Consider the following 26,653-nt stretch of genomic DNA (forward strand, 5'->3'; position numbering starts at 1 on the left):
GTAGCCCAGAACGGACAAACCAGACTCGGTTAACTTTCTCCTGTTTGGGCCAAAGTCGAAGCCGCTCCTGTCGCCGCCGCTTTCTCTCTCTTGCTTCACCACTCACTTCCCATGTACACACACACTCTACGTACTGGCTCTGCTCTAAATGACCTACGCTACTCTTACAACAACAGGTTCTAGAGAGGGCCATTCGCGTCGGCCACGGTAGCTCTGCAACACGCTTGGCACATGGGAGAGGCTTTAGTTAGTTGCAATCTCCTCACCTCACCACTAGATCCTACACACAGGACCTTTATATACTAAAAATATTGTTTACAAGAAAAACTCCACGGGGCACCTTTGAGTTTTTACCTTAAGTAACAAATGATTTAAAGTTGCTGCAATATATATTTTGCAATGTATCAAAAGACTATATATATAATGTGAAAGGGGACTGTGTAAAACACCTGTAATTTAAGCAGAATGGTTAACACAACACCACACAGAGGATATATGGGTTGTAAAAATGCACTATAACCTTAAGTACTTGGTAACTGGGTCATGCTGATGGGGGTTGTTGTCTGGGAAAATAGGTGGTAAAAACCATCCAAGCACACAAAGAACCTGCTTTTTAATGACCGTTTTCAAAAGATTTTACAATGTTTAGTTTTCACCTTTTAGTGCGAGGTATTGATGAAGTCCTTTCTTAATGTTTTCCCAAACAATGGCAGCGCTGTCTAAAATGTACTCTTCAGATTTTTGGTTTGCCAGAGCCTTGAAAGACGTTGTTAATCTCTGCTGCTCTTTGTCAAGGTTTTTTTTTTTTCCTTTAATTATTGAAATTATGATAAATCTGTTTTCCTCATATGTCATTTCTCATGCAGTGCTAGCAGCCGATATGACCACCACCTCCACTCCGTGACATTTTCACACTAATTGCCATTTTTTAGTCCTGCCATGCATGATGAGCTCTCCCGGGCGACGCCAAGTCGCTCGGTCAATGGGCCCATCCTCCGGTTGCATGTTTTTCTTCACACCGCCTCAGAAATAATAGACAGCTTCTGTAATTACGGCTCTTTTGAAAAATAGGTCACCCTTTCTCTTGAGGTTCCCTCCAAACTGTATCTGACTTTCTTCTTCTCTTGCATTTCCTCCTTCCCCAGACCACCAAGGCGGTGAACAAAGGTGACTTCCCACTGGCCAACATTGCCTCCAGACGTGCTTTGTTCCTCGCCGCCCTCTCCATCACTATAGGCACCGGCGTGTACGTGGGGGTGGTGGTAGCTCTCATTGCCTACCTTTCTAAACCAGGACACATATAGCAGCCGCACCTCCCGTCCGACGCACCTCCAGGGAGCCCGGGAAGAGAACGACCCCTCTCATGGGAATGGCATTGCTCCTGCAGACTTGGAGGAAAAGTTTTTTCGGGGATGTACAGTTTTTCCCCTCCGCCTTTCCAGCTTTCTCTCCCTACAGGCCCTCTGTCAGCCAAGATTAGCCACAGTGACTGGAGAGAGGTCAAGCTGGAGGGTGAGAAGAGGGGGATTTGGGGATAGACAAAGTTTTTTTTTTCATTTTGTTGAGACAGGGAGAGGATTTGAGTAATGGAAGTATTCCACGTTGGAGTCCAGTTTGCATCCCATTGACTTAAACCCCCGTTGGCTTCATCCTCTTTTTGGCTGGTTCTTAACTTCCAAGACCCCTGCAGACACATTGAGGAGGAAACACTGAGCTGCACACTTAAGCAATTATTCGAGAGTTTGAGGAGGGTTAGAAATCATCTCAAAATCACCCCTAATCCAACTCTGTGTCGCTGTTATTTGAGCTGCAGTTAAAATCGGAGCCTTTCCGCAGATTCCTGTCTCCTGTCATCTCAGTTTGCCACCCAGGACTGTCTTTAATAGACCGTGAGCTGCTCTCATCGACTCAAAAACACCACGGCTGCAATAGATGGCCATGCTCACATTTTCTTAAAATCATGACAAAGGATGGCTTTCATTTCCGGAGAAACTTCAGAAAAAAAACACCTGATTATAATTTCAATCAAAGAAGAATAAAGCTCCGAGAGGAAGAAAAAAAAGATCAAACACGATTAGAGGCTGTTTCTGTCTCATTGAACAATACACACTGGCATGAATTACAAGAATCTAAGGAGCCTCAGGCCTGTATTTTACCTCCGAGAAGGTGTCCATCCATCAAAGACATGCCCGAAATCTAACAAAATCTGTTCATACCAGATATGGTTTGCCTACGTACATGCAAATGTGCTTTGTTTTTTTTTTGTGTTTGTCTTTTTGTGTTCCCCGCTGTCTAAAAGGCACCTTGATTAATCTCGCTTTAAGGAATGTTTCATTTATAGCCTTTGAAGCAAAGCGCCGTATGCGAGGTTGGCCAGATGGTCAGAAATTCAGGGGAAACCGGTGCACAGCGTCTCCCAAAAAACACTGCATCTGTTACGGCAATGTGAAAAGAAACATCAGCCGTTCACAATGGGGCGAGGAAGTTGTAATAAATCAGGTAGATAATGTCGTTAAAAGGCAGGCCTTACGTTTCCTCCGGGGCTGCGCATACAAACAAAGCGTCGCAGCCTGACAGCTTTCGAATTTAGCTGTGATCAATTATTCTTTGCATGACTCTAGCTATGCCGGCAGTGCACCGCTACGCATGATTGATTGGATGCAGAACTTGTTTTTGTCAGGTCATAAAAAAAGCTTAAATTAAAATTGATCAGGCTGTGAAGGGGCTCATATTTTGTGCAATGCTTAAACTCACATTCCCCCAATTCAGCTATTAAAACAGAGGACATTTCATAGTGATAAAGCACTCAGACGCTTCAATGTGTTCCCTCACAATTTCAAGAATTATCACTCAAGTTGAAAAAGCAGACACGCGACAGGCAAATTCACTGATTCTCTTTGTATGAAGGGCTTATTAATGACAGTTTGTGCTTTTTATTTCGCAGGCAGATGATGGCTCAAGCCTCAAGAGGTGACATTACACACTTAGTTTCCCTGCACAGGTCTTGCATTAGTCATACCTGACATTTATGGCGCACAATTAGCTCCCCGTAATGACTTTTTCTGAAGGAATGTGTACTCTCTGGAGCATTGCCCCAAAATAGCACAACCACATTAATTTCACTAATAAGCCACTTTTGGCGTCGGCTGGTTGCTGTCAAACCCTGCAAGTAAACAATCCATTTACACATCCTCGGCTCTGTGAACATTTGAAAGTAACCGTGTAAGTCGGTTCTGCAGTGCTAATGAAGAGTGTATGTTACCCGTAGTTCTCCAGTTTCCAGTGCGCTTTGCTGAAATAAAACTGCAGCTCCAAGACTCTTCTTTGAATTTTATTCTTGGCTGCCCGTATGAATAAACGTAAAGGAAGTAAGATAATGATCGGCTGAATGCCAACTGATTTCTAGGTCTTTGTTTGGGCGCCCTAAGATTCACCTCGTTGAGTTTCTGGTCATCTGAAAAGCTGGTCATTACACACGTAAGGGATAATGTACAGTGAGCCGGTCATTGTTGTGAAATAAACCCCGGTCTTGCGTCACCCTGAAGGAGTTTATTTCACAACAATGACCCGCCAGCTGTACATTATCCTGCTTATTACACGGCTACTTACTTAAGAAATCAATAATTTGACACAAAAATGGTTCTTCAGAGTCCAACATCAGAACTGCGCCCATAGCAACAGTCTGTTATACATAGCAACGGTCTGCTATAAAGAAATAACAGACTGTAGAACGCCGTGATTGACCAATCAGAATTGAGTATTCAGAAAATGCCGTGTAATAAAGCCTTATAACCTCTGACCCCTTTCGGGCCACACGTTCCAGTGGTAACTCACGATTCCACGTCAGTGCACGCACACGTCATGACCATCACTGTAACTATACCAAAAGACTCTGTACGTCCGCTCTCATCCTTCGGAGAAAGTTTTATTGCTGATAACGATGAAGATGCTTTGTGTTATGTAGCGTGTCATTCAAAATGATGTTTTCTTATCTGGCTTCTTTGGCAACCTGGTATTGTGCAATGTGTCACAACAGCACGCGGGTTTCAATGCTGTTGTTATTTCCTTCTCATTGTGACGAGTTAATGTACACATCACCGCAACAAAGACTGAATGCATTTCCTCGATGGCCGGGTGATCTCTTTGTGTCGTGCCATTAAGCCGAATGAAAGAAGATGGCGTTTTTTTATTATGTTTTGGGGATGTTTTTGTTTGTTCCTATCATGTGTGAATGGCAACGTGTACATAGTGCAAATAAAGACATGTTCCAATGTAATGACAAATAAATCAGAAAGGAAGGATGTCCTTTCTTAAAAGCAAAAACATGTTTTTCTCTGTGGTTTATATAATCTCTGTAGTCGGATTCATATCCCCTCAACGACCTGAGAGAACCGGCCCAGTAATTGAGATGCTTGAGTTGTCCTTAAAGCGATAGCGAACACAGACTGAGTCATGGAGTGTAGGTGGTTTTGCCAGAAAGAGACGGAGGAGCAGCTCTGAAATTTGTAGCTGCAGTGTTCTCATAGCTGCGTGCGGGGAAGTACACCTCTCTCCGTGCTGTCACCATCACGGTTATTGAACATAAATGCAGAGCTGCACTCAGCTCAACATTTCACACACTGAATAAAACAGTTGCAGGACAAACTGACATTTCACACTGTGCCTTTATATTATTTTGAGAGTCACATTCATGGAGTCTAACAGAGCTTTAGTGGGTTGGGATTGTTGGGGATGTGGCGTATTATCTACAACTAACCTTTTTCATCTGACGTACCCCCCCACAGCAATATCAGATGAACTCAAGTACCCCTTCATCAACACCACCCAAATATGTTCTTATGAATGGATCATAAACTGGATGAACCATTTCAACTGTTTATCATGACTTTTAGCCGACTATTTCAAAACTGTGTCTATTTATGTTTATTATTTCAGCCCATTACTTTTAGCTATTTTAACCTTCTATCCATTACTTTTAGCTAACTACTTCAACTGTTTTCTTTTTTACTTTTATACTTCTATTTCAAAAGTTTATTCATTAATTTTAGCTAACTATTTCAGCCGCTTTGTATTGCTTAATGTCATCTAACTATTTCAACTGCATATGCCTTTTAGCTATTTCAATAGTTACGCTGTTAGCTTTATTCATTACTTTTGAGCTAACTATTTTTAAATAGTTTATCCATTATTTTAACTATTTCAACCCACTTTTAACTATATTATATTATATTTCAACCATTAATTCATTACTTTTAGCCATAGGCCGTAAAAGAAGAGGACGTAGTCTCCGTGACGTCACCCATTGGTTTGTGGATTGCTGTTTTGAAGCCTCAAAGTTGGCATTTTGTCCGTCGCCATCTTGGTATTTTGCAACCAGAAGTGACATGAGAGGGTGGCGCTAAGTACAACCGAACTCTGAATAAAACATTTTTCGGCGACCAAAAAGGTTATAATTAATTTTCATGAACTGAAAACACACTGTGAAAGGGTTAAAGTTCTACGACTAAAACACTGACAATTACCAGACCGGACAACGCCGTGGTAGCGACCTGTCAATCACAAGGTAGCTACGCCCTGAAGCTTACCTTTATGGTCTATTTGACTCTAAATGGCACCATAATTTACTAAATGAACATCATGCTGTATTGAAGAAGACTTGAAACTAGCGATCGAGACCATAAACTCATGTTTACAATGTTTACTGAGGTAATAAATCAAGTGAGAAGTAGGCTCATTTTCTCATAGACTTCTATACAATCAGACTTCTTTTTGCAACCAGAGGAGTCGCCCCCTGCTGGCTATTAGAAAGAATGCAGGTTTAAGGCACTTCAGCATTGGCTTCACTTTTAGCCCACTGCTTTTAGCAAACTATTTCAACAGCTTATCCTTTATTTTTAAAAGTTTCAGATACATTGAAATAGGTAAACATTTATTCATGAATTGTAGCTATTTAAAAACTTGGTCCAGCACATTATTCATCAGCTACTATTCAACCATTTATCCATTACTTCTAGCTATCTATTTGAGCCATTTATCCATTACTTCTATCTATTTGAGCCTTTTATCCATTCCTTTTTCAACATAGTGAAGAACTCTTCACAAAATCCTCCCATGTAGGTAGTAAACAGACCCGACGTGATACAGCTGAATCGTTCTGTCAGAGCTGATTCTGAGCTAATGTAGATTTAACATGGCTGGCCGGTGTACATGCAACAACAGTGGATATGACTGCAGCACCAGCCAGGGAACAGCTCTCATTACTCATCAGTGAATAAGGATGGAGTGAGTCACTAGCTGATGTCTTTGTCAGTGAACACGCTGCAGCACAATAGACGATGTTGAGGTGCTTGCCGAGTCATCAGGGGTGAAAAATGCTCATATAAAAACAAAACAAAGAGCACGCTCTACTTTTCTCCCCATCACCGGGATATGCTAAACAGGCTCAACACCAGACACACAGGCAGATTGAATTAATAAGCACAATAGATCAAACGAAGACTGTTGTGTTTCCCAGCGTTCAGTGACTTTGCCTGAGCAAACAAGAGCGAGCAGGAAAATATTTTGCTCGTCCTCCGGTGTTCTGTCTGATTTGTGCAAGAGGGATTTCACATGCTCTCTTTAAAAATGATTTGTGAAGATCTTCAGAAAAAGGGCCTGTTATTTTAAAGCTACAAATAGAATCATCAAAAGCTTTCAATCATTTTTTTTTTTTTTAGATTTGACTCTAAAAAGCAGTGATGATGGGCGTATGACTCCCCCGGTTCCTCTCATACAGCATGTGAGTCAGTTTTCATCATCTCAACAACCGTTTCTTAGTGGATCATGCAGAAGATTATCGTCGGAGAGAGATGAGCCTGGCTTAATTTGCTTCTCTCGTGTTTCTAACTGGAATGAGCTATGCAACGCTAAACTGCAGTCTTTTTCTGCAAGTGCAGTTCGTGAGATTAGTTATTGTATTTCAGTTAAGGATGGTGCAATAACCTGGAAACCTCCACTTTATGAGCTCTCCCACTTGCCCACACATGACAGGAACAGTTTCACGGGTGGATTAGGCAAAAGGAGTCCACACTGTGGTACAATTTGTGTTAATTACAGCTTGCATGGCACATGTCCCTCACTGATTGTTTCCAGAGTCTGATTCTTTTCTTAAAGCTACAGTGAGTAGAATTGGTAGTGAGTTTTTTTTATAAAACAGTCGCTATATCTTGACAGTAGTGCATGAGACAGGTAATCTGAAATAAAATGATGTGCCTCTGTGTCCTTGGGTGTCCTCCGTTGCTCCTAATGGCATCTGCAAGATCTCACAGACCGGAGGAAAACAACCAATCAGAGCTGAGCCGGACCATGTCGCCTGCCGCCTCTGAGCAGCTGTCAATCACTCGCGAATTCCGATCAAACGGTCAAACTAGGCAACGCTGATCAAATATGAATCAATATTCTATTACTGTAATGCCTATTTCTCACCTCAATTTTTTTCATCTTGTAGTGTACTGTTTAGCTGTAAAATGAGAAATGTTTGCTCCGGCTGGTGGGCGGTGCTTGGTATTTCCTCAACTGATCTCAACATAGCTGCCAGGTCCCAAACATTTTCATTTATTAGCGCTGCCTAGTTTGACCATTTGATTGAAGTATGCAAGTGATTGACACCTGCCTCCGTTGAACGAACAGCCAATAGGAACGCTCTCTCTCTCTGAAATGACCTGTGATTGGCCAAAGTCTCCCGTCACGGGCTAGATTTTTTTAAAGCCTGAAAAGAGAGCCATGAGGAGGAGCAGAAGTCTAGTTTTCTTTCAGAACACTTGAATTACTGAAAGGTTATTAAGGATTTTTCGCCCAATGATGCCAAAAAACGGTTTAGCTACCATTGTTTTCACTGCAGTAAACAGTAAATGTTTTTTTTCCTACAGAAGTGGAGACAGGTGGTACAGCCCTTGTAAACCAGAACACAGAGACAGGAATGGAAAGAGACTGAAGTTGATTGCAAAAGTGATAGGCAATCATATTGTTTTCCCAACCTGCCAGAGTGTAATAACCTGCACAGTAATCCAGAGGATCCAAACTCCTCTCAAATCTTTTTGAGGTTTGTTTGGGGAGATAAAGTGCCTCCAAGGCGCCTATTTCACACCAACGAGGAAGCTGAGAAAAATAAAAAGCAAGCGAGTAGCCTCCTCCCACTGAGGTCATTTCCCTACAGCTGGAAAATAAGAAACAATGCATATCATTTTTCTCATATCAACACTTGGTTAACCTACTGGATTTGGGGTGGTTCACAATGCTACATTTCATTGATTTGGCAAAAAAAAATACAGAAAAGATATGCTAATTTTAGGTTTTTAATGGAATTGCTTGGGGCATTGGAAAGGTTTTTTGGACAGATTGCAACCCTCAGATAAAGAGGCTCATTTAGCTTACGCGACTCAGGCACTTTATAAAAATAGCACAATGAACAGGTGCTGCTTTTTAACATACCTTGTGAATTTTTAATGCAAGCCTGTTAGTGGGCACTGCCTTTTTCTGCTGAGAGGAAGCTGAAAAGCCCCAAACCACACAAAAAAAAAACAAAAAAAAGGCACGCAGATGTTACGTTCTCTAAATGTTCTCATCACGGATGACAGGACTAGCCAGGCCCCGGGCTGTATCGGCTCCATTTCCATAGCGGTCCCTTCGGTGGTTACGGCTATAGATCACAAAAGCATTCTGGTCATGAAAAAAACAATCCCTTTGGTACAAACGTATTCCCGTCTCCAAACTGAACGCTGCTGTGGAGCTGCACCTATCCCTCCATATCCTGTCTCTATATTTATGCTGGGTATTCTTTGTAGGTATATTTGATTTTACTTATCTCTTTCAATAAGGAAACCTCAGCGGAGAGGAGAATATTCTGTCCCTGCTGAATAACACTGATTAGAAGACCGTGCTGTATTTGTCAACTATTCATGAGAAATAGTTGGAAATGGACGTGCATCAAAGTCCTCACAGTTTAGTCTGTCAGCAGTTAACGTTGAAGCGAATGTGGAATTAGTGCAGCTTTTTGTTCTGAAGTTAGCAAATGCTAAGATACTGTACACACACACAAAGACAAATCTAATCAACATTGGAGTCATAAAAACATAAATTACACCTGAAAGTTTGATTTCAAGCATCATAAGAAATTAGGGCTGGGAGGATTCACCTATCTCCTGATTCGATACTATCACGATATTTGGGTGCCGATTTGATATGTATTGCGATTCTACAAGTATCACGATTCAATATTATGATTTATTGCGATTTTTGTTAACTTTTTTAACACTAGACCATGGGAAAAAGTTGAATCATACACTTTCAGGGACTTTTACTTTGGAAAATATCTAAATTAATACAGTAGGAATGTTTGATTTTCAGCATGTATGTAGTCGGAAATATCCTAAGTCAAATATATCAGTAATTGTGAGGCATTATTTTTTTATTTTTTTTCCAGCAACCCAAAAATCAAAGAATACAGACCCTCACAAATTAGTGGTATTTTCTTTTTAATTTATAAGGGCCATGCAATGTTTTATACTTCTGGTGAATATAATCCAAATCAATCTTATTTCCATATATGTGTTTTGTATATACAGTTCCCTTTGTTAATCTTATTTTGAAAACCGGACGTAGTCACACGTGTATATTTCCGCTAACTTCGCCAAGTCCTCCTCTAGCTCTCCCGTCAGCTCCGTTCTCCTTATACATCCATGGTCAGCTCCATCGGGGCCATTTGGATACATTCAACATAAATGTTAGTATATGGGTGTTCTACAGTTGTAGCGTCGGTCGATTTAACCACAGAGATGAGAGTGGCGGCCGGCTTGACCGCACATTACCGCAATGCGATAACGTTTCCTGTCCATGAAAGAGTTAGCATGCAGCTTTAGCCATGATGTCTAGCTCTACTTTTCCTAGTAATGTGTGAAACCCAAAGTGTTTCCATACTTTACTGTATGTGTAGTGTTTACCATTTTTGGATTTAAAATATAAGGGTGCAGGTATCCATGCGGACCCGCCACCGTTTTCTACTTTTTCGTTTGGGCTCGCGGCGGCCGGCTGGTTTGTTTTGGTTACAGAACGTCACGTTACTCTGACTACAACAATAAAAGCGTTAACTTCCTTCTACCTCTGCATGGACTCAAATGAAGCAAATATATTGATTTTAGCATTAAAAAAAGCGATTTCAAAATCATAAAAAAATCGCGATAGGTGAATCAACTCTTTTTCCCCACCCCTATAAGAAATAATGTGGAAGTTAGTTTATTGCAAGACTGGACTTTTCTATTACAGAAATGCTTGCATAGTAATAAACTTGTGGCACTTTGAGTCAAGAAGAGGTACACATGAAAGAGCCCTAGAATTAAGTTGTGCAATTATTTGCACATGTAAACCGTCGGCGTCTCAGTACAGCATCAGGATTATTGTTTACCTTGCAGCAGCAGTTTCTTTATGCAAGCAGATATCCAGGTTCATGAAGAGCCAGTGAATAATGCAGACCTGCCTGAGAACCTCTCATACAGAGAAAAAAAAAAAAGCTCTCTCTCTCTCATCCATGACTCTGCGCACCTCTCGGAGAGTATATAGGTTGTGCGCTTCCAGGAAAGCCCATTCAAATGCAATGAAAGCGTTTTCACATAATAATGTTTTCACATAACTCGGGCTTTTATCTCGCTCCTGCACTTGTCAAGTTTGTCTGTAAGCAAAGGGGGGAAAAAAGGGGGCGAGATGGAACTAATTTTATGGATTTTGAAGCCCTCAGGACTGGAGATACCTCTGTAAAGATTTATTTATCAACTCGAAAAAGCAAGGAAGGGAGTCAGAGAGGGGGAGACGTGAGATTGTGCAGAGGAATCTATGTATGTACAGCTATTCAAAGTCGGTCAGAGGGAGCAGCTGGTCGGCTCAGGGGAGAACATATCTTTCTTTGGAGAATAAGATTAGGTAAAAAGCCAACAAAGCAGTTATCAATGCGTATATACAACACGTTATATTATTCAGCTTCACGGGCCTGCAGACTGTTAGAATGGAACAGATATGAAGCCTTTGCTTTACTTGGGTATAGTTCAACATATTGAGAAATATGCTTGCTCATTTTGAAGCTATAGCAAGCAGCCAGTTAGCTTAGCTTAGCATTAAGACTGGAGGAAACAGCTGTACTTGTACTAAACTAGGATAACCAGCTGCTGGCTGTGGCTTCGTATTAACAAGAACAAATACATCATTCAAGAAATAATAGATCAGTGATTGAGGAAGTATTCAGATCCTTTTCTTATGTAAAACTACTAATACCACACTTTAAAAATACTCTCTTACAAGTCAAAGGCCTGCATTGAAAATATTACTTAAGTAAAATACATAAATACAAAAAAAACAAACATTTAAAATAGATGTAAATAATTACAAGAAAAAGCAGCAAATCCTAACATTTGTGAAACTGGAACATTTTCTTAGTCAATTAATCACTTAGTCGATGGACTTTAAAAAGGGGAACATCACCCTTATTATGAATACAATATGTTATTTCCATGGCCGGCGAAAGTTCAATCAATATTTGTGAACATGAGCTCCTTTCTCTCAAGAAAACCAGCAAAGTAAGTCTCAAACTTGTGATGTCATGGGGTATAGAGTCTGGAGCTGCTCCATAGACAATGAATGGGAGATTGATTTTGTGGACCCACAAAATGTTTGTTTTCTCTTTTATACCCAAATGAGCTTTATTCTATTGTAGTGGTGTCAGTTGTGAAACAGAAAATGTTCCCATATACTCAGAACATTCCCCTGGGTGCTCTCAGTGTCATCTATAACATCTCTACCCATTCATTGTCTATGGAGCAGCTCCACACTTTATACCCCATGACATCACAAGTTCGAGTTTTAGTACTCTAGTTATTGGATTTAGGACAGTTGTTCATGTTTACTAATATTTTCTGGATTGTCTTAGACCATAGGAATAACATGTATGAATTTTGAAAATGCACATAGTTCCCCTTTAATCTTTTCAGCTCTACTTGTATATACTGTACTGTTGGGTAGTTTAATTTAAAACAAAGCATCATATTTCAGAAGCTCTTTGTATGTTTTGTATGCAAAATTATTAATTTGTAAAGTATTAGCTAGTAGTAGTAGCTGTTAAATAATTGTAGTGAAGTAAAAAGTACAATATTTCCCTCTGAAATGTAGTGGAGTAGAAGTAGAAACTGGCATGAGAAGAAAATACTCAAGTAAAGTACAAGCACGTCAAATTTGTATTTAACTTACTTAATGTAGTTACATTCCACCACTGTAATAGAATAAGTGTACTTCCCAAAATGTGAAACTATTCCTTTAAAAAGAGACTGAAGTACACAGTCACATGGGGCAAAAGATACACCAGTAATGACATATTTATCAATCAACATCAGTGACAGTAGCAATACGTCTGAACATGCTACAAGATAATGAGTGTAGACTTTAAACATCGTTAGATAATTCATCTGTCTCAAATAGAACTGATTAACAGTGTGACACCGCCGTTCACACACAACCAAGAAACACACGCTCAGCCATTTAAATCTGTTGCCGGTGGCAAAAAGCACATCGGTTCATGTTTTAGAAGCAGAAGTGAAAACTAATCTCTTTTTTCCCTCCATATTGGCCTTTGTGTGCGCTCAGGTTTGCCTGCCTCATAAACATTTCCAAGCAGTCGCGAGACTGTCTATGAATTTAAAAAGCTATATCTTCCTCGGGACAAAGAGGAGCAGGGCGCGGATGAAATGGACAACTCAAAAGCGACCTGCTCAGAGCGGTGCTGCGGGTGTCTGGTGACAGATGCCCGTCCTGAAGGAACTGCCTTCAAAAAAAGCACCCATTTCTCTTCCACACTGGTGATAAAAAGGACAGAAAGTAGACTTTCCCCCTCTGTTCACAAAATTAATGCTTTTCATGCCAGCGTGGAAGACAGATGGAGTCCATGTGTCACTAGTTGGATTTAAAAGCTATTTCATTAACTGAAACATTAAAAAGGAATCAGCGCAGCAGTTAGAGTGGCTCAGACCTTTCACACCGGCGGAGGTAAGGTGGAGCCGCTGCTAATCAAAACCAGCGGTTTGCCTCAAGCAGTGATACACTGCAGGGGAAATACGGGCATCCATTGCTTTTATGACCGTGTAGTGCCAATTTGCACGTGTTAATTGAGAGCAATCGAATGTCTACAAGGCAAAACTGACTTTTCGAATGTCAAGGTTGCAAAGGATACCAACTGAGGGAGGACGAGTCAATTATTTCGTCCTTTTGCCGTTCCTCCCACGACTTTTCCCGTGGATCTGCACATACATGTAGTCATGAAACGCCACCGCGAGCCAATTAGATAAACGACCAGGCTGGATAGACTCATCTCTGTCATAAAATGTAACTGGAAAGAACGATGACAAGTAAAGCTCGCAAGCAATAAATCTGTCCACTTCCTTTAACTCCAACTGTCACATTAATGATTCCTAAAAGATTACGGCATTACAAACGACATCTGGACCTCCTCGGAGTGTGCTCATGCTTGATTGAGTTCACAGCATCTCGGCGGGAGTTTTACTACAGACTATCTGCAGACTAGATGAGGCCTACAGTAGCATGCAGCTATATAGCAACATGAAATGGAAAGGGTAACACTTTGAATAATGCACCAGCCACCCACACACACACACCGACATTTGCTACTGTCATTATCTTTAACAATACACCCGGCTCGGTGGGAACACCCCCTGCAGCCGCCACTCGCAACTTCTCTTGTTCCTCTGCGCTCGACTCATAATTTCTTCTTTCAAACATAAGTCTTCCTGTAGTGTTGGCAAGATGGCCAAATCCATTATCTCAGCCTCAGCTGGTGAACCGGTACATGGGGTTTGTTAGAAACAGGTGAGATTTATCTCCTTTATTAATATGGCGGTACACTTGGTCTCCCGGTTTATAGCTCAAGAAACAAAAGATTGTTTGCAGGAGGCTGCACTTAACGCTCTTAAGTTTTCCAGCTGGAATCAACAGTGTGATTATGAGCCCGGCTAATTGCTTCAGCGCTATCGAGCCTCTTTGATTAACAGCAGCGCTCCATTCTAAACAAATTAGGACTCAAGTGACACAGAATTGAAGCATTTGCCCGATCGCGTGCAAAAGCGAACTTCATCTTCGAAAATATCCGTTTAAAGGGACTGTACTTAACTTTTTACACGTTTTTTATGTGTGAACAAGTTGTAACAAAACCTAAAAAATGAGACCTTCCGCAACTTTCTGGGGTTCCTCTATCAGCCTGTAGACTGCTTTTAATGTAAAGGATGCAGGCCCGTTTTTCCAGGAAAATCAAAGGGATGTGACATCATGCGCGCTCGCGAGTGCCTTAGCTTACATTCGTCTAGAAATGGAGTCCTCTAACGCCAACAAACGACCAGCCCCCACCACAACTCAGACTCCAACACAAACTTCACAGAAGCATAAACATCGGGGGGGGAACTAGAATCAACATCAAATCATGGAGGGACCTTATGCTAACATTATTGCCAAGCATAAGAAATATACTATAGTGATATTGTGGTTTTAGCTGTCATTGACTTAACGGCCACAGGTGTCACTGTTAACAAGCAATTTCTGTTTCTTACAGAGAGTCCCTTTAATGTCTCCAGTGCCACAACTTATCATGGACCCTCAGAAAGATCCATTCAATTTCAACAAATAGTAAAGAGATTACAGAGCAAGACTAAGACGCTGCCATACAGATGTCTACTATCGCTGCTGCGTTGAACAGAGTTGCTAAAGTTGCCATACTCTCACTTAATGCTCTCAATTTTTCCAGCTGGAATCAAGAGTCTGATTATGAGCTTCAGCGCTGTAGAGCCTCTTCGATTAGCAGCAGCGCTCCATTCTAAACAAATTGGGACTTAAGCGACACACAACATTGAAGAATCTGCTGCCTCACGTGCAAAAGCAAACTTCATTTTCTGGGAGACTGTTGATTTGTTCCAGCTGAAGCGCATAAACTGGTCTATTTGAATAGCTCTTATTGACTGTGTTTGTGCTTGTAAGCACAGACAAAAGCCAGCAACTCAATAGAGTTTACCAGGATAAATGCTGCTTCGGCGTCACGAGCGAGCTCAGATCTCGTAATGACAAGATAAAAAGGGGGGGTTATAGCTACGTACATGAGTCAATGTGTGTAACCTGGGGGATGTTAGCAAGACTGTTTGGCCTTTAAAGCAAAGCGAGACGTGAGTGGCAACAATCAGCTTGTGGCAGGGGGGAGACCTTTAAAACGGGGACCCCTCACTCAGTTGTCTTGATGCAATCGCTCCCCGGAAAAGGTCGCAAGGACGTAGGAAAATGGCGCTGTATGTATTGTAAATACCATCAGGGGTGGGGGGGGGGGGCAGCACGAGACAACACGGGAGAAAGCGAAAGAGCAGGATACTTCAGAGTGAATAAAGACGGAGAGCCGAGGGAATGAAGACGAAGCAGCGGGGCAGCCGAGGTCGCCTGACAGACAGGTAGTGATTTACTGCCTTCCTGCCGACTCTCACGTTGTTGTCTCCGTCCCTTAATTGACAGTCAATTATCTCCCGATGACAGCCACATCCAATGGCGAGCCGGTCTGCGAGAAGGCTATTGTGGACGTCCCCGGGGCACGGGCCAAGTTTACGAGTCTCGACTCCGGTGACAAATCAATTCCGCTTGTCGCCATTCTTCCTTTCTCCTGAAGAAAGGGGCCATTGTGGACGTGCGTGAGTGATGTTCAGGGACACACCCACACCGCAGGAAAAAGGTGCTAAATTTAAAAAAAGAAGAAGGCTGATTGCAGGATGGGGTGATTGTGCTTGATTATTATGTTTCACAAGAGTGGATAATGAGGATGAGGAGAATGGATGTGCTCTTAAATGTCAGGTCATGGCGTGTTTGGAGGCGGATGCGTCGAGTAAGACTCCTGGTTGGACATAATGCAAGCCAACATAGCTGTAGTGTTTCTAAATAAATATACAAACTCTTAGACCTTGTAGGCTCTGAGAGCTCTGAAATGGGCAAAAAGATACAGATGGAGATGTGCTGAAAAGCTCCCAACCCTGAGCATGATGCATTAGCAGAGCAGTCGGCTGCTAATCAATTCTTAATTATGTTGTGGGCAGAGGAACCCAGCTGTTAGGGTTATTGTAGAAAAACTCTTAACCCGGGTCAAAGGCTGCTTGTGAGGCACGGTGGCAGCCCAATCGATGTATTGATGATGTTGCAGCAGCAGGATCACAGCAGTGAAAAGCACACTAACACAACTGGAGAGATTTAGGAATGTTAGCCGAGCCTGGCATTGCTGTGCGCGCGCGTGAGTGTTGTTTTTTTATGTGCTGTGCATCTTCTTGCGATCCTTGAGACGCAGCTCAGGTCCCAAGGTTCCCTTCAATCACAGCTGTTGTTGTAGATGGCTTTTTTATGCGAGGTCTCATCTCCCATCATCGATGCGAACAGCTTGATAAGGGTGTGTACTTGGCTGGGTAATGAAAAGACGTGCTTGCGTGCTGCCAGACAAAGAGAGCGCGCTTGCAAACACCCCCACCCCCCCCCCACTCCGCCGCCCAACACCTGTCCAATCAGCCGACAAGACCCAGCCTTAAATGTTTTTCCCATCAGTGCTGCTGGTGTTCAGGAGCTCTGAGCTCACAGGGAAACGCTAGTAATTGGCTTCTGTTTGTTCCTGGCCTTATCAGTGTATTACTTTCATGGATAACTTGGAACTAATTAATCAGGGTGCGGCGGGGGGGAGGGATGGGATTTGCCTTTCGCTCTCTTTCATTTTCTTTTCATTTTCTTTCAAACACCAACTCTTCTCGCAGCGCTTGGAACAGTTGGAGCACAGATACGGGCTCGGAGAAGTGGTCGAGATAAATGCTTTGAGTATTTCCCAATTTAAGAAGCTTTGTTTTTACACGCCTAATCCTATGTTTTGTTTGAATTGTTTGAATGTTTACAATATGTGTCTGCCGGCTTCCCCGCAGCATCTCATGCTCAGTTGAATGCAAAATAACGCAATTTCATTTATAAAAAAACCCCAAAAAAAACACAGTGTGTTCAAATAATTGCTTTGATACAATCTAGGAATCTATTAATGCCTCGGGAAGTTTTATTTTTAATGGAAACTGACTTGAGTGTTGTTGAACAATGATGCTGGAATCACCTCAGAATCACATTGTTACAGATAAAGAACATGAACAATATGCACATCCTTGAAAACCGGAGATATGGTCAACCTTGGGCTTTATTATAATTCTACAAATATCAACAAGCAGAGGCGACGCTTGTTCCTCTTCAGTTTTTTCTTTTGATCAATTAAAATCAAGGGCATGTTTTTTTTTTTATGGCAATATGTGATACATTTGATGGTTAGCTGGGGCTCTGCAATAATGTCCTGTATCTGTACCTTATATTACAAGACAAAGGCCTATATAGAACATGCTCTGAGTAGAAATACATACAGTATATGATCTTACAGCCTTGGTATGTGAACAACAAAAACAAATTCTGCCACAAGTTCTCATGGATCCTCAGAAAGATCCATTCAACTTCAACAAATAGTAGGAGATTACAGGGCAAGACCAAGACGCTGCCATACAGATGTCTACTATGCTTGAACAGAGCCGCTAAAGGTCCCATACTCTTGGCAGAAAGCCGTCCCTCCTGGCTGCATGTGAAAAGCCTTCACATAGCCAGCGTAGTTGTCTTGCCCACGAGCCCCTTCATCATAAAAGACGAACAGCTGCTGTGAGCTTCTCAGGGATGCTGTACGTTCTGCATAACATGCCAAAGTACACACACAAGACAACAAGAGTGCTGCATTTCCTCCAGCATTGGTTGGACAGAAAAGGACACTGAGGAGCACAAACTCATCGCCAGACAAGAACGTCAATATTGGAGAATTCTGCACATTACATTCAATGTCAAGGTTTTTCAAATTCTCACTTTCTGCAATATCACAGCATGGCACCTAAGGTATTAGGGAACGATTTATAAACTATGGTTACAAAGTATAAAGTATGGTTTACAAAAAAAATCTTAAAGTTAGGAAAAGATTGGTTGAGGGCTAATTTAAAGGGACTGTTTGTAACTTTTTAAGCGTATAAATCTACCGGGTCGGGGTCCCATGCGCGCTCGCATATGCGCGCTCGAGTGTGGCTACGCTGTTCAGACTGCTCCTCTGCCTGCTTGCCTTCACTCACACAACGCGCGCATTCACGCTCCACCTCACGTTCATGCGCGCACACTACACACTGCAGGAGAGTTAGTAGCTCTGAGAATATCTAGTGAATGTATATTGGACGTTTTTGCAGAAATATCTGCTGCAGCTCCTCCAGACCAACAGAGATTTCCCGTGTCTTGTGAAGTGACGGCGCTCCGCAGAGAGAAACATTACCGTCTCCGACCGGCTGCCGGTGTCTTCCCTGTCTCCTCCGGCCGCGGTCGGAGACAGTAACGTCACTCGCTGCGGAGCCCCGCTGCTGGAGGTTGAAGCAGCGGGGCTGAGGCAGGAAAAGCCAACACTAGGATCAGCAGTGATTCATGGAGAGACCTTCGTCTGGTCAGCTAACATATCCTGCCAAGCAGGTGAAATATAGAGTGATTTTGTGGTTTTAGCTGACGTGTGTCACCTCACTGTTTTGAGCGATGCTCGTTCATGTCTATTTAGAGCGAGCAAGCGTGAGCCCGACGCTGACTTCTGTTGACTTAACGGCCAAAGGTGTCGCTGCTAACAAGCATTTCTGAAAGTTACAAATAGTCCCTTTAAGGTTTGTGATATAGGATGAAAACTCTGGTCTCCCGCATAAAAGTTTGACTTGCTACACACCCAACCACCACTTGGTCCTTCACAAGCTCACATTTGCTCCATAGAGGACACACTACTTCCTACAGTGAGACTGAACAATACTGTAAATCATGAGGTAAGGAATCATTCAAATTAACATGGTATGCTCTTTGTTTGTCTAATCCACCTGAATTAAAGGGAACATATCATACTCATTTTCAGGTGCATATTTGTATTTTGGGATTCTATTAGAACATGCTTTAATGTTGAATGAACACTTGAGTTTTCTCATACTGTCTGTCTGAATATACCTGCATTCACCCTCTGTCTGCAACGCTCCATTTATAGCACCTGTCTCTTTAAGAGTGGGAAACATACGTCAGCTGTGTCAGTTCCCATTGTCAGCTTGATGACCTCAGAAGCTAGCATCTGTAAGGAGTGCAGGGGGCTCTGGTAAAAGGGCTAGGTCAGCCTCCTTAGTCAAACTGATGGTAGCAAAGAATGTAGAAAAAGAGAAAGCACTTACTGGGTATTTCGTTTAAGTGGTGAACCCATTGCCCTGCAGGAAGCTCACAGACGATCCATTCACTGGAGGGAACAGAGGGAACGTGCATCATTAAGCATGAAAAACATGTGACCGGACTTTCAATATTTCAATATAAACTTCGCTTACAGGTTCATGCCAGTATTTGTGGCGCTGGCTGTACTCCATGTTGCACTGGGCCATTTAACTTCGAGGACAAATCCAATAGAAGCCGTCTCTCTCCTCTCCTCTTTGTCGAGACATTTTTGTCACGCGCATCCATGCTTGATACACCTAAAAGGTGTACAACAAGGAATGCCACTGGGAAGTCAACTGTAAATTCCACCTCATTCAAACACAAGATGACAGGTGGTCATTTCATGCAGTATATATAAACATAAGTTATACATAAGGCAGTATACGTCCAACACGTTCTCATCCAAAAACGTCACGTATTGACGCTTTGTCAGACCCCTCTGCGTCTTTTTTCGATCGCAGTAAACACATGCGTAACGACCCCTCATCATCACTTTTTGCCACAAAAACACTTATTTAGGTTTAGGAAAAAAATGGTTGGGCTTAAAATGACTATGTTTTTACAGTGCAAATGTGACTTGAGGTGAACACTGGACACAAACAAACAGCTGATTGTAACATGAAAGTGAAACTTAATGCACAGGACATGAACAGCGGTCTCCTGGATGAAAGCCCTGTGTTTGTTGGACCCATCCACCTCCCCTCTTTCGCTTTTTAAAATACACCATCACATCGCTGTGACAAAGCGTCGGTACCTGACGCCCTGGGAATGAAAACAAGCTGATTCGTCAAGTAACGAAAAGAGTAAATGCAGTGATGCTGGATACTATTTTTTTATGTGTCTAGTAGCTGTGAATCTGTAGCCATCTCCAAATAATTGCATTTGAGTATACTCTCATGCTTCATCATCAAGAGGGAATTCAAGCCTTACGGAGGTCCTGTATTATTTAAGAAACAGCAGGGATCACATTTGGGGTATGTAAAACACTTTGACACATTTCTTTGGTGATGAAATGGATCCTTATGCTTCTGCCTTGCTTCTACTTTCACTACAAATCCATCATTTGAGTAGCAGCCCATGGGAGATCCGCCTTGTCATCCCCCCATCCCCCTTCCCTCTCCTCAGCCTTAGAGTGTGGGAGGAGTGCAGAAGGGCCTCGCATTAATGCCTCGCGCTTTCAAATGGAAGCCCATCGACTGGGGATGCGTGTTCATTTCATATGCTTGATATCTAACTCGGAAGGAGGGATGGGAAGTGCGAGGATTAGCAGGCAGACAGACACACAGCGCGGAGGTCTGTCTGGCTCTGTTGACTCTGTGGGATCCCAATAGACTCTGTGCACACACACACATACACGGGGGGCCAGAGGGTATAGCAACGAGGCGGATGTTGATGTTTGAAAACGCACACATGTCGATATGTGGACAGGGCCTACACACACACACTCGCACGTAAATAAATGTTAATATGTACTTGTATATATCAACGCCTGCGAGCACATTTCATTTGGATATACTGCGGTTATAATAGGATCCCTTAATTTTAGAAGTAGCTCAATGTCACATTTTTCATGCCCTCCTGATATTAAATGGATCGGTAGCTTCAGAAAAGCAGATTGACTCCCACCTACGTGAAGCTCAGGAAAAACTCTCAGCAGCCCACTGCGTGTCAGAATTAAACACACATTATCACAGCTTTTTTTATGACAAGGAGGAAAACATCTAGATATTTAAGCTTCTGATCGCAAATGTTAATGTGTATGCTGATGCATGCATTTCTTTATTCGTCAGTCAAACCTTGATGGGCTTGTTTTAAGTCATTTTTCAAGCAAAATATCAAATATTGTACAGTTCAAGCTTCCTGATTGTGAGGACTTGCTGCCTTCCTTTATCTCATGTAAAGCGATTTGTCACGATGTTAGCCCGTTCCCTATAAGAATAGGTTGCACATTGGCCAAACACACACCAGTTGCTTTTAGGGGTGTAAGAAAATATCAAAAAAAAATCAAATATCGCCGTATTATGTTTTGTGATACTGTATCGATTATCAAAAACACTATTGATTTTTAATTAATAGTTTACATGCAAACATTAACTTTTTTATTTGCAAAGAGATGCACCTTCTCAGTGTATGCGTCCTATCAAAGTAGTGCTATGATGGTGGATGTTACAGGGACTGTGATAAATGCAAATGCAGATCCCCCGTTCTGATTGCATGAAAAAGTAAACTTTTTTACTCATATTTTAAGCATATGGTAATGTGTTCTTTATACTATGTCAGTTTTCCTAAAATTAGACAAAAAAAAAGAAGTCCCAATATATCACCTTACTTACAGTATCGCAATATATTGAATGGTAACCCCTGTATGATACGTATTGTATCACCAGATTCTTGCCAATACACAGCCCTACTTTCTGTAGTCCTATTATTTATTTAATCCTGCCAGCACAATAGATCTGTAGTCCTAGTTGTGTAGTCTAGTGATGTAACGTGCTGTGCCGAGGCGTGTCGAGTAATCCATGAGGAAGTTTTCTGTGAAACGCGTATCGAGGGTTGTATTGTTTTAGACCAATGACGTCATTGAAGAGGCCCGAAGCCGAAACACAGTTGAGAAATTACTGTTCTAGAAAAAATCTAATAAAGTCTCCCCTCTATCATTTTCCTAGAGTTACACAAGCACATTCACTGTCCTCTGCCAGGTTAAACCACTGATGCTTCCCAGTTTTAGAATACTAATATTGCCATAATTCTGCCATCAACGTGATACTATTAACTTAACTTTATTTATTATTGATTAATTTACCAGTACGCACATTTGATGCATTACAGACAAGACAATTATAGTTTATTATAGGCTACACTTAGGCTTATGTTATACAATCATAATATAGGCTACTTGCCAGAAAATACATCATATTGATATAAATGGATTAGCCTATATGGAAATTGATTTTTTTCCACTGTCAACAGTCATTATTCCCAAGCATTACTGGTGCAAAATATATTAGCCTATATCACAGATCACATGGTTGAGATCATCTGTAATATATCTGCCTGTTTTACACTCTTATAACAGGTGGTTTTGTCCAGATGAAGCCTTGTGAAATGAATCATTTCGCGAATCAATTCGCTGGAGAGCTTCAATACTTCATGAAGCTTCATCTCACCATCACTAGTGTAGCCCAGGCCTCTGAATGTGGGTATATATAAAACATAGATCATTGCTGGTCATTTCAGTGTACAAACTGTCATCATTCACTTTATTAGTGAAACAAACACTCAATTTATTTATTAACACAGTGCATTCAAGTTAATTTATTAGTCATATGTAACTTCAATTGACAAAATGTTTGTTGAATGAATGCCCATCCATCTCACCTGCTTGTCATGTGTCCAAACAAACTGCCAAACAGGAAACAGGAAGTGAGAGCTTCCATTAGATTGCATTGTAGAGGGGACTCAGACTGTACCATTCTGAGTGGAGCACAGAGGGGGGTTTCATTGTTTTAGGAAATAGTCTTTTTTTTTACACTAAACATTCTGTATTGTTAATATTTAGTGTTAGGATAATTAGTATAATCATTTAGAATTTGTTTTTTTAGTTGTTTTTACCTATAAATGCTATTTATATGTCTATTTACAGAATGTTAATATGTTTGTGCCAGTGTAGACACTGAAATAGACATTTATGTTTGTATGTATAGGTAGATTTTAAATGTCAAAGTGGAAGCTGTTATGCATTGGTCAATGATAATGCATTACATATGACTCAGCAACAAATGCAGAAATTGGAAACCCATGGATACATGTCAATATGCTTCTTCATGAGCTTCAAGGTGCCTTTGATAACATTCAACCACTAGGTATCACATTCTCCCTCACCCGTTCCATTGGATTTACTTCACAACAAGTCGTTGCCAGGCACTTACCGTCAATCTCAGCCATTTATTCTTTTTTCCACACTCACCGACGACCCAGAGTTACCACGTGATACCAACATTGTTTTACTGTTAGTTCACAAGCCTCGTTAGAAGTGGGAACCAAACGTCAGATATCTTCCACAGAGATAAACAAAACATTAATTTTGGACTAGCCAAAATTATTTAAAGATTAATTCACAATAATAATATTTATTTTTTTTTCAGGAAAAGCCATCATTTTATTCGGCACCTTTTTTTTGTTGTTTTTTTAATATTCATCTACATAAAAATTGTATCAATAAGTCCTTTCAGCATAAACATAAAGCACGTTTTCTTTTTTAAAAGCTTTGAGTGCCTCATTTAGCAGCCGTGCTGTGAATTAAATGCAGGGGAAGAAAAAGCCGTAATGCAATTTCACCACTGGTCGCCCTTTCACAGCATACCTCAATTTACATAAATGTGTGTGCTTGCATATGAGCACAGCCATGTGTGAATTTTGCACGTGTGGGCTTGTGTGTGTGTGTGTGCGAAGAGCAAAAAAGCAGCTGCGATGCTGTGTGATCCATGTGGGTGCAGGTGGCCCATATTGGCCAGCTTTGCGTGTGTGTGTGTGTGTGTGTGAGCCTGTGATCCAGAGCACAGCTGTGATATGGCAATATACTCAGCATCAAGTTCAGCTCAGGCTATTCATACATCAACCCCATAGTTGGAAGATCCTACAGTCATTTGCGAGGACGCACTCTGGTAACCAGCTCCATCTTCAGAGCCACTTGTCATCTGTGCACTCGACTCAACGCCGAGACGATTCCTCTGAGGGCCCTTTAGAATTAAAAGTGTGACGATTTTCTCCAACACTTTCAGAAAAAATCATATTTCGAATCTCTTCCTGAATCATTGTATTGGTAGCTTCTTTGTGTATAGGTGTGTCTGCATACATGCGTGACTGCGGTGCTTGATGCTGTGTATGTAAGTACGATTGTGTGGGTGGTTGTGTTTTTCAGAGCTAGATTGAAAAGCTTTTGAGATGAGAAGAACAAGCCCTTTATTATTTTCTCACAGAGATTTATGTGCAATCTTCCACTGTGGCTCAGCGGGGTCACATATTGGAAGCCAGTAATCTCAGCCATGGATTTAGTGCCAGAGTCAAAGGGTCGGCAACCTCTCCATCCGCACACAACTCTCAACATGTGATTGATAATCTAGACCGCAGCAAGACAACACAATGCTCAGCCATGTTATTTCTGAACGTCTGTACTGACAGCCGCAACATAAGCACCTTAAATGTCCACTTATGTCTCAGTTTTCGAGAGAGATTTAGACACAGGACGGCGTCACTAGTTGTCACTTGCATGTTCGTTCCTCCCACTTTCTAAAAGACATGTTTGTTGACCCACACAACAATTTTTTACTGAAAGCTATTGTGAGGATTTGTGCAGGTATGTAATTGTACTAACTTTGATATAATGAGTGATGACAGAGGTTATTTCAGAATGAGTGTTTCACATAATTAGTGGTTTGAATCAGTTTTTGGTAAATGAATACTTATTTCAGGTACACTCTTTAAAAGGCACAATGAGTAGGAATTTCCTAAAAAACAATATAGACTCAAATAATCCCTCTCATTCATCACTTATGACCCACTAAAAGAGTATGGCGGTGTCTGTAGCTGAAGAGACATTGCCCTCTGCCTGTATTTTCTCTTTTCTTTTCATTTTGCTGTGCTTGAGATGTTTCTTGGCATCAACCTCTATCGAAGCAACCAGGTGCCAGCTCAAAAATGTTGGTCACAGTGCTGAAAAAACGTAAATGTAGCAAACAAGGGTGAATCTGGGGTTGGCTTTCACCATAGACTGTATATAAGAAGTGGACGTAGTCACAATGCCATCACCCATATGGATTTGTGGACTGCCGTTTTGAAGCCTCGAGTTCTCTATTTTGGCCGTCGCCATCTTGGTTTTTGGTCTTCACCATCTTTGTGTTTTGCAACCAGATGTGACACAAGAGGGTGGAGCTAAGCACAACGCTGAATAAGACATTTATAGTCGTCCAAAATGTTAATATTAACCTCCATGAACTGAAAACACACTGTGTTTTCAGTTCATGAAGGTTAAAGTTGTAAGACAAAAACGTCACCCAAACTGGACAATGCCGTGGTGGTGACATGTCAATCACAAAGTAGCCACGCCCTAAAGCATCCCCTGCTTTATGGTCTATTTGACTCTAAATGGGACCATAATTTACTAAATGAACATCATGCTGTATTGAAGAAGACTTGAAACTAGCGATTGAGACCATAAACTCATGTTTATAATGTTTACTGAGGTAATAAATCAAGTGAGAAGTAGGCTCATTTTCTCATAGACTTCTATACAATCTGATTATTTGCAATCAGAGGAGTCGCCCCCTGCTGGCTGTTAGAAAGAATGCAAGTTTATGGCACTTCAGCATTGGCTTCACTTTTTAGGCCAGGAGTTGCCCACTGGCTTTCACCCACTGGCGAGCACAATAACCCTCGTTGAACCGGGGAGGAGGGGCCAACTTTGAATGCCGTGTTTACAAATCGCAACCGACTAATCCTACTCACTGTGCCTTTAACGGAGCCACGTTTTAGATCTCCTCAGATAATCTCCATACACAAACAAGAGACGCGTCACAGAGGAGAGTTATTTCTTGTTTATATTAACATCCCACAAGAACAGCTGTCACTGCCCGACTTGTGGTCTCTGATCTGAACAAAATGTGCCACCTATTCAAACTTTGTGAGAGCTCCTTTTAATCTGATAAAAGATAATAATATAATGAAGACTACCCCCGCTGTAAATAACTTTCTGGATTCAATTTCTCTAATCACACATTCTGATTATTCAGCACAGCTCTCCCGTCTCTCCGAACGCTCTTTCAGCCATATACTTTGAAAGCCCCTGGGACAATTACTGAGACACATTGACACGGAAATGTAATTATAATGTCATTAAATCATAATCAAAAACGCAGCCATCATAATCCCAGGAGGGCTGCTACCTCCACATAGCCAGCTCAGTGATCTTCTGTACAGGGCCTTGCAGGACCTCAGCTTATTGGTGCTAATAAGCAAATGGTAGCATGCTTAAACTTAAGATCGTTAACATGGTAAACATTATACCTGACAAACAACAGCATGTCCACATGCTGAAGTAGCATTTAGCTCACAGAGCTTCTAACATGGATGCAGACTCTCTGCAGTATGTTCAAATTTTAAGAATTAAAATGTGACTGTTGCCTATTAAGTCATGAATAACCAATTCTATAAAGAAAAATGTCAATTTAGAAACCATGTTTTCAAAGGCTTTGAAGGGGAAAAATCACCTAAATTAAGAATTCTAATA

The 26,653-nt window shown here is 41.5% G+C and overlaps 1 protein-coding gene and 1 long non-coding RNA gene across 3 annotated transcripts in view; one reads left to right on the forward strand and one right to left on the reverse strand.

Annotated features, from left to right (window-relative positions):
- Positions 1-4,323, forward strand: part of syndig1l (synapse differentiation inducing 1-like) — a 44,195-nt gene extending 39,872 nt beyond the window's left edge. For both annotated transcript variants that reach the window (XM_037751384.1, XM_037751383.1), the window contains one exon: positions 1,146-4,323. In XM_037751384.1, coding sequence (XP_037607312.1) covers positions 1,146-1,304 — 159 coding nt within the window. In that variant the 3' untranslated portion in view covers positions 1,305-4,323. The remainder of the gene's footprint in view (positions 1-1,145) is intronic.
- On the reverse strand, positions 3,667-26,411 carry LOC119477337. Its single transcript, XR_005204225.1, has 4 exons — positions 26,401-26,411; positions 17,480-17,493; positions 14,157-14,161; positions 3,667-3,785 (listed from the first exon to the last, which is right to left on the reverse strand). It is a non-coding gene; the product is annotated as an uncharacterized LOC119477337 (long non-coding RNA).
- Positions 26,412-26,653: the final 242 nt, after the last annotated feature.

This window comes from Sebastes umbrosus, chromosome 18, assembly GCF_015220745.1.
Source record: "Sebastes umbrosus isolate fSebUmb1 chromosome 18, fSebUmb1.pri, whole genome shotgun sequence".
In the NCBI taxonomy this organism is placed as follows: Eukaryota; Metazoa; Chordata; class Actinopteri; order Perciformes; family Sebastidae; genus Sebastes; species Sebastes umbrosus.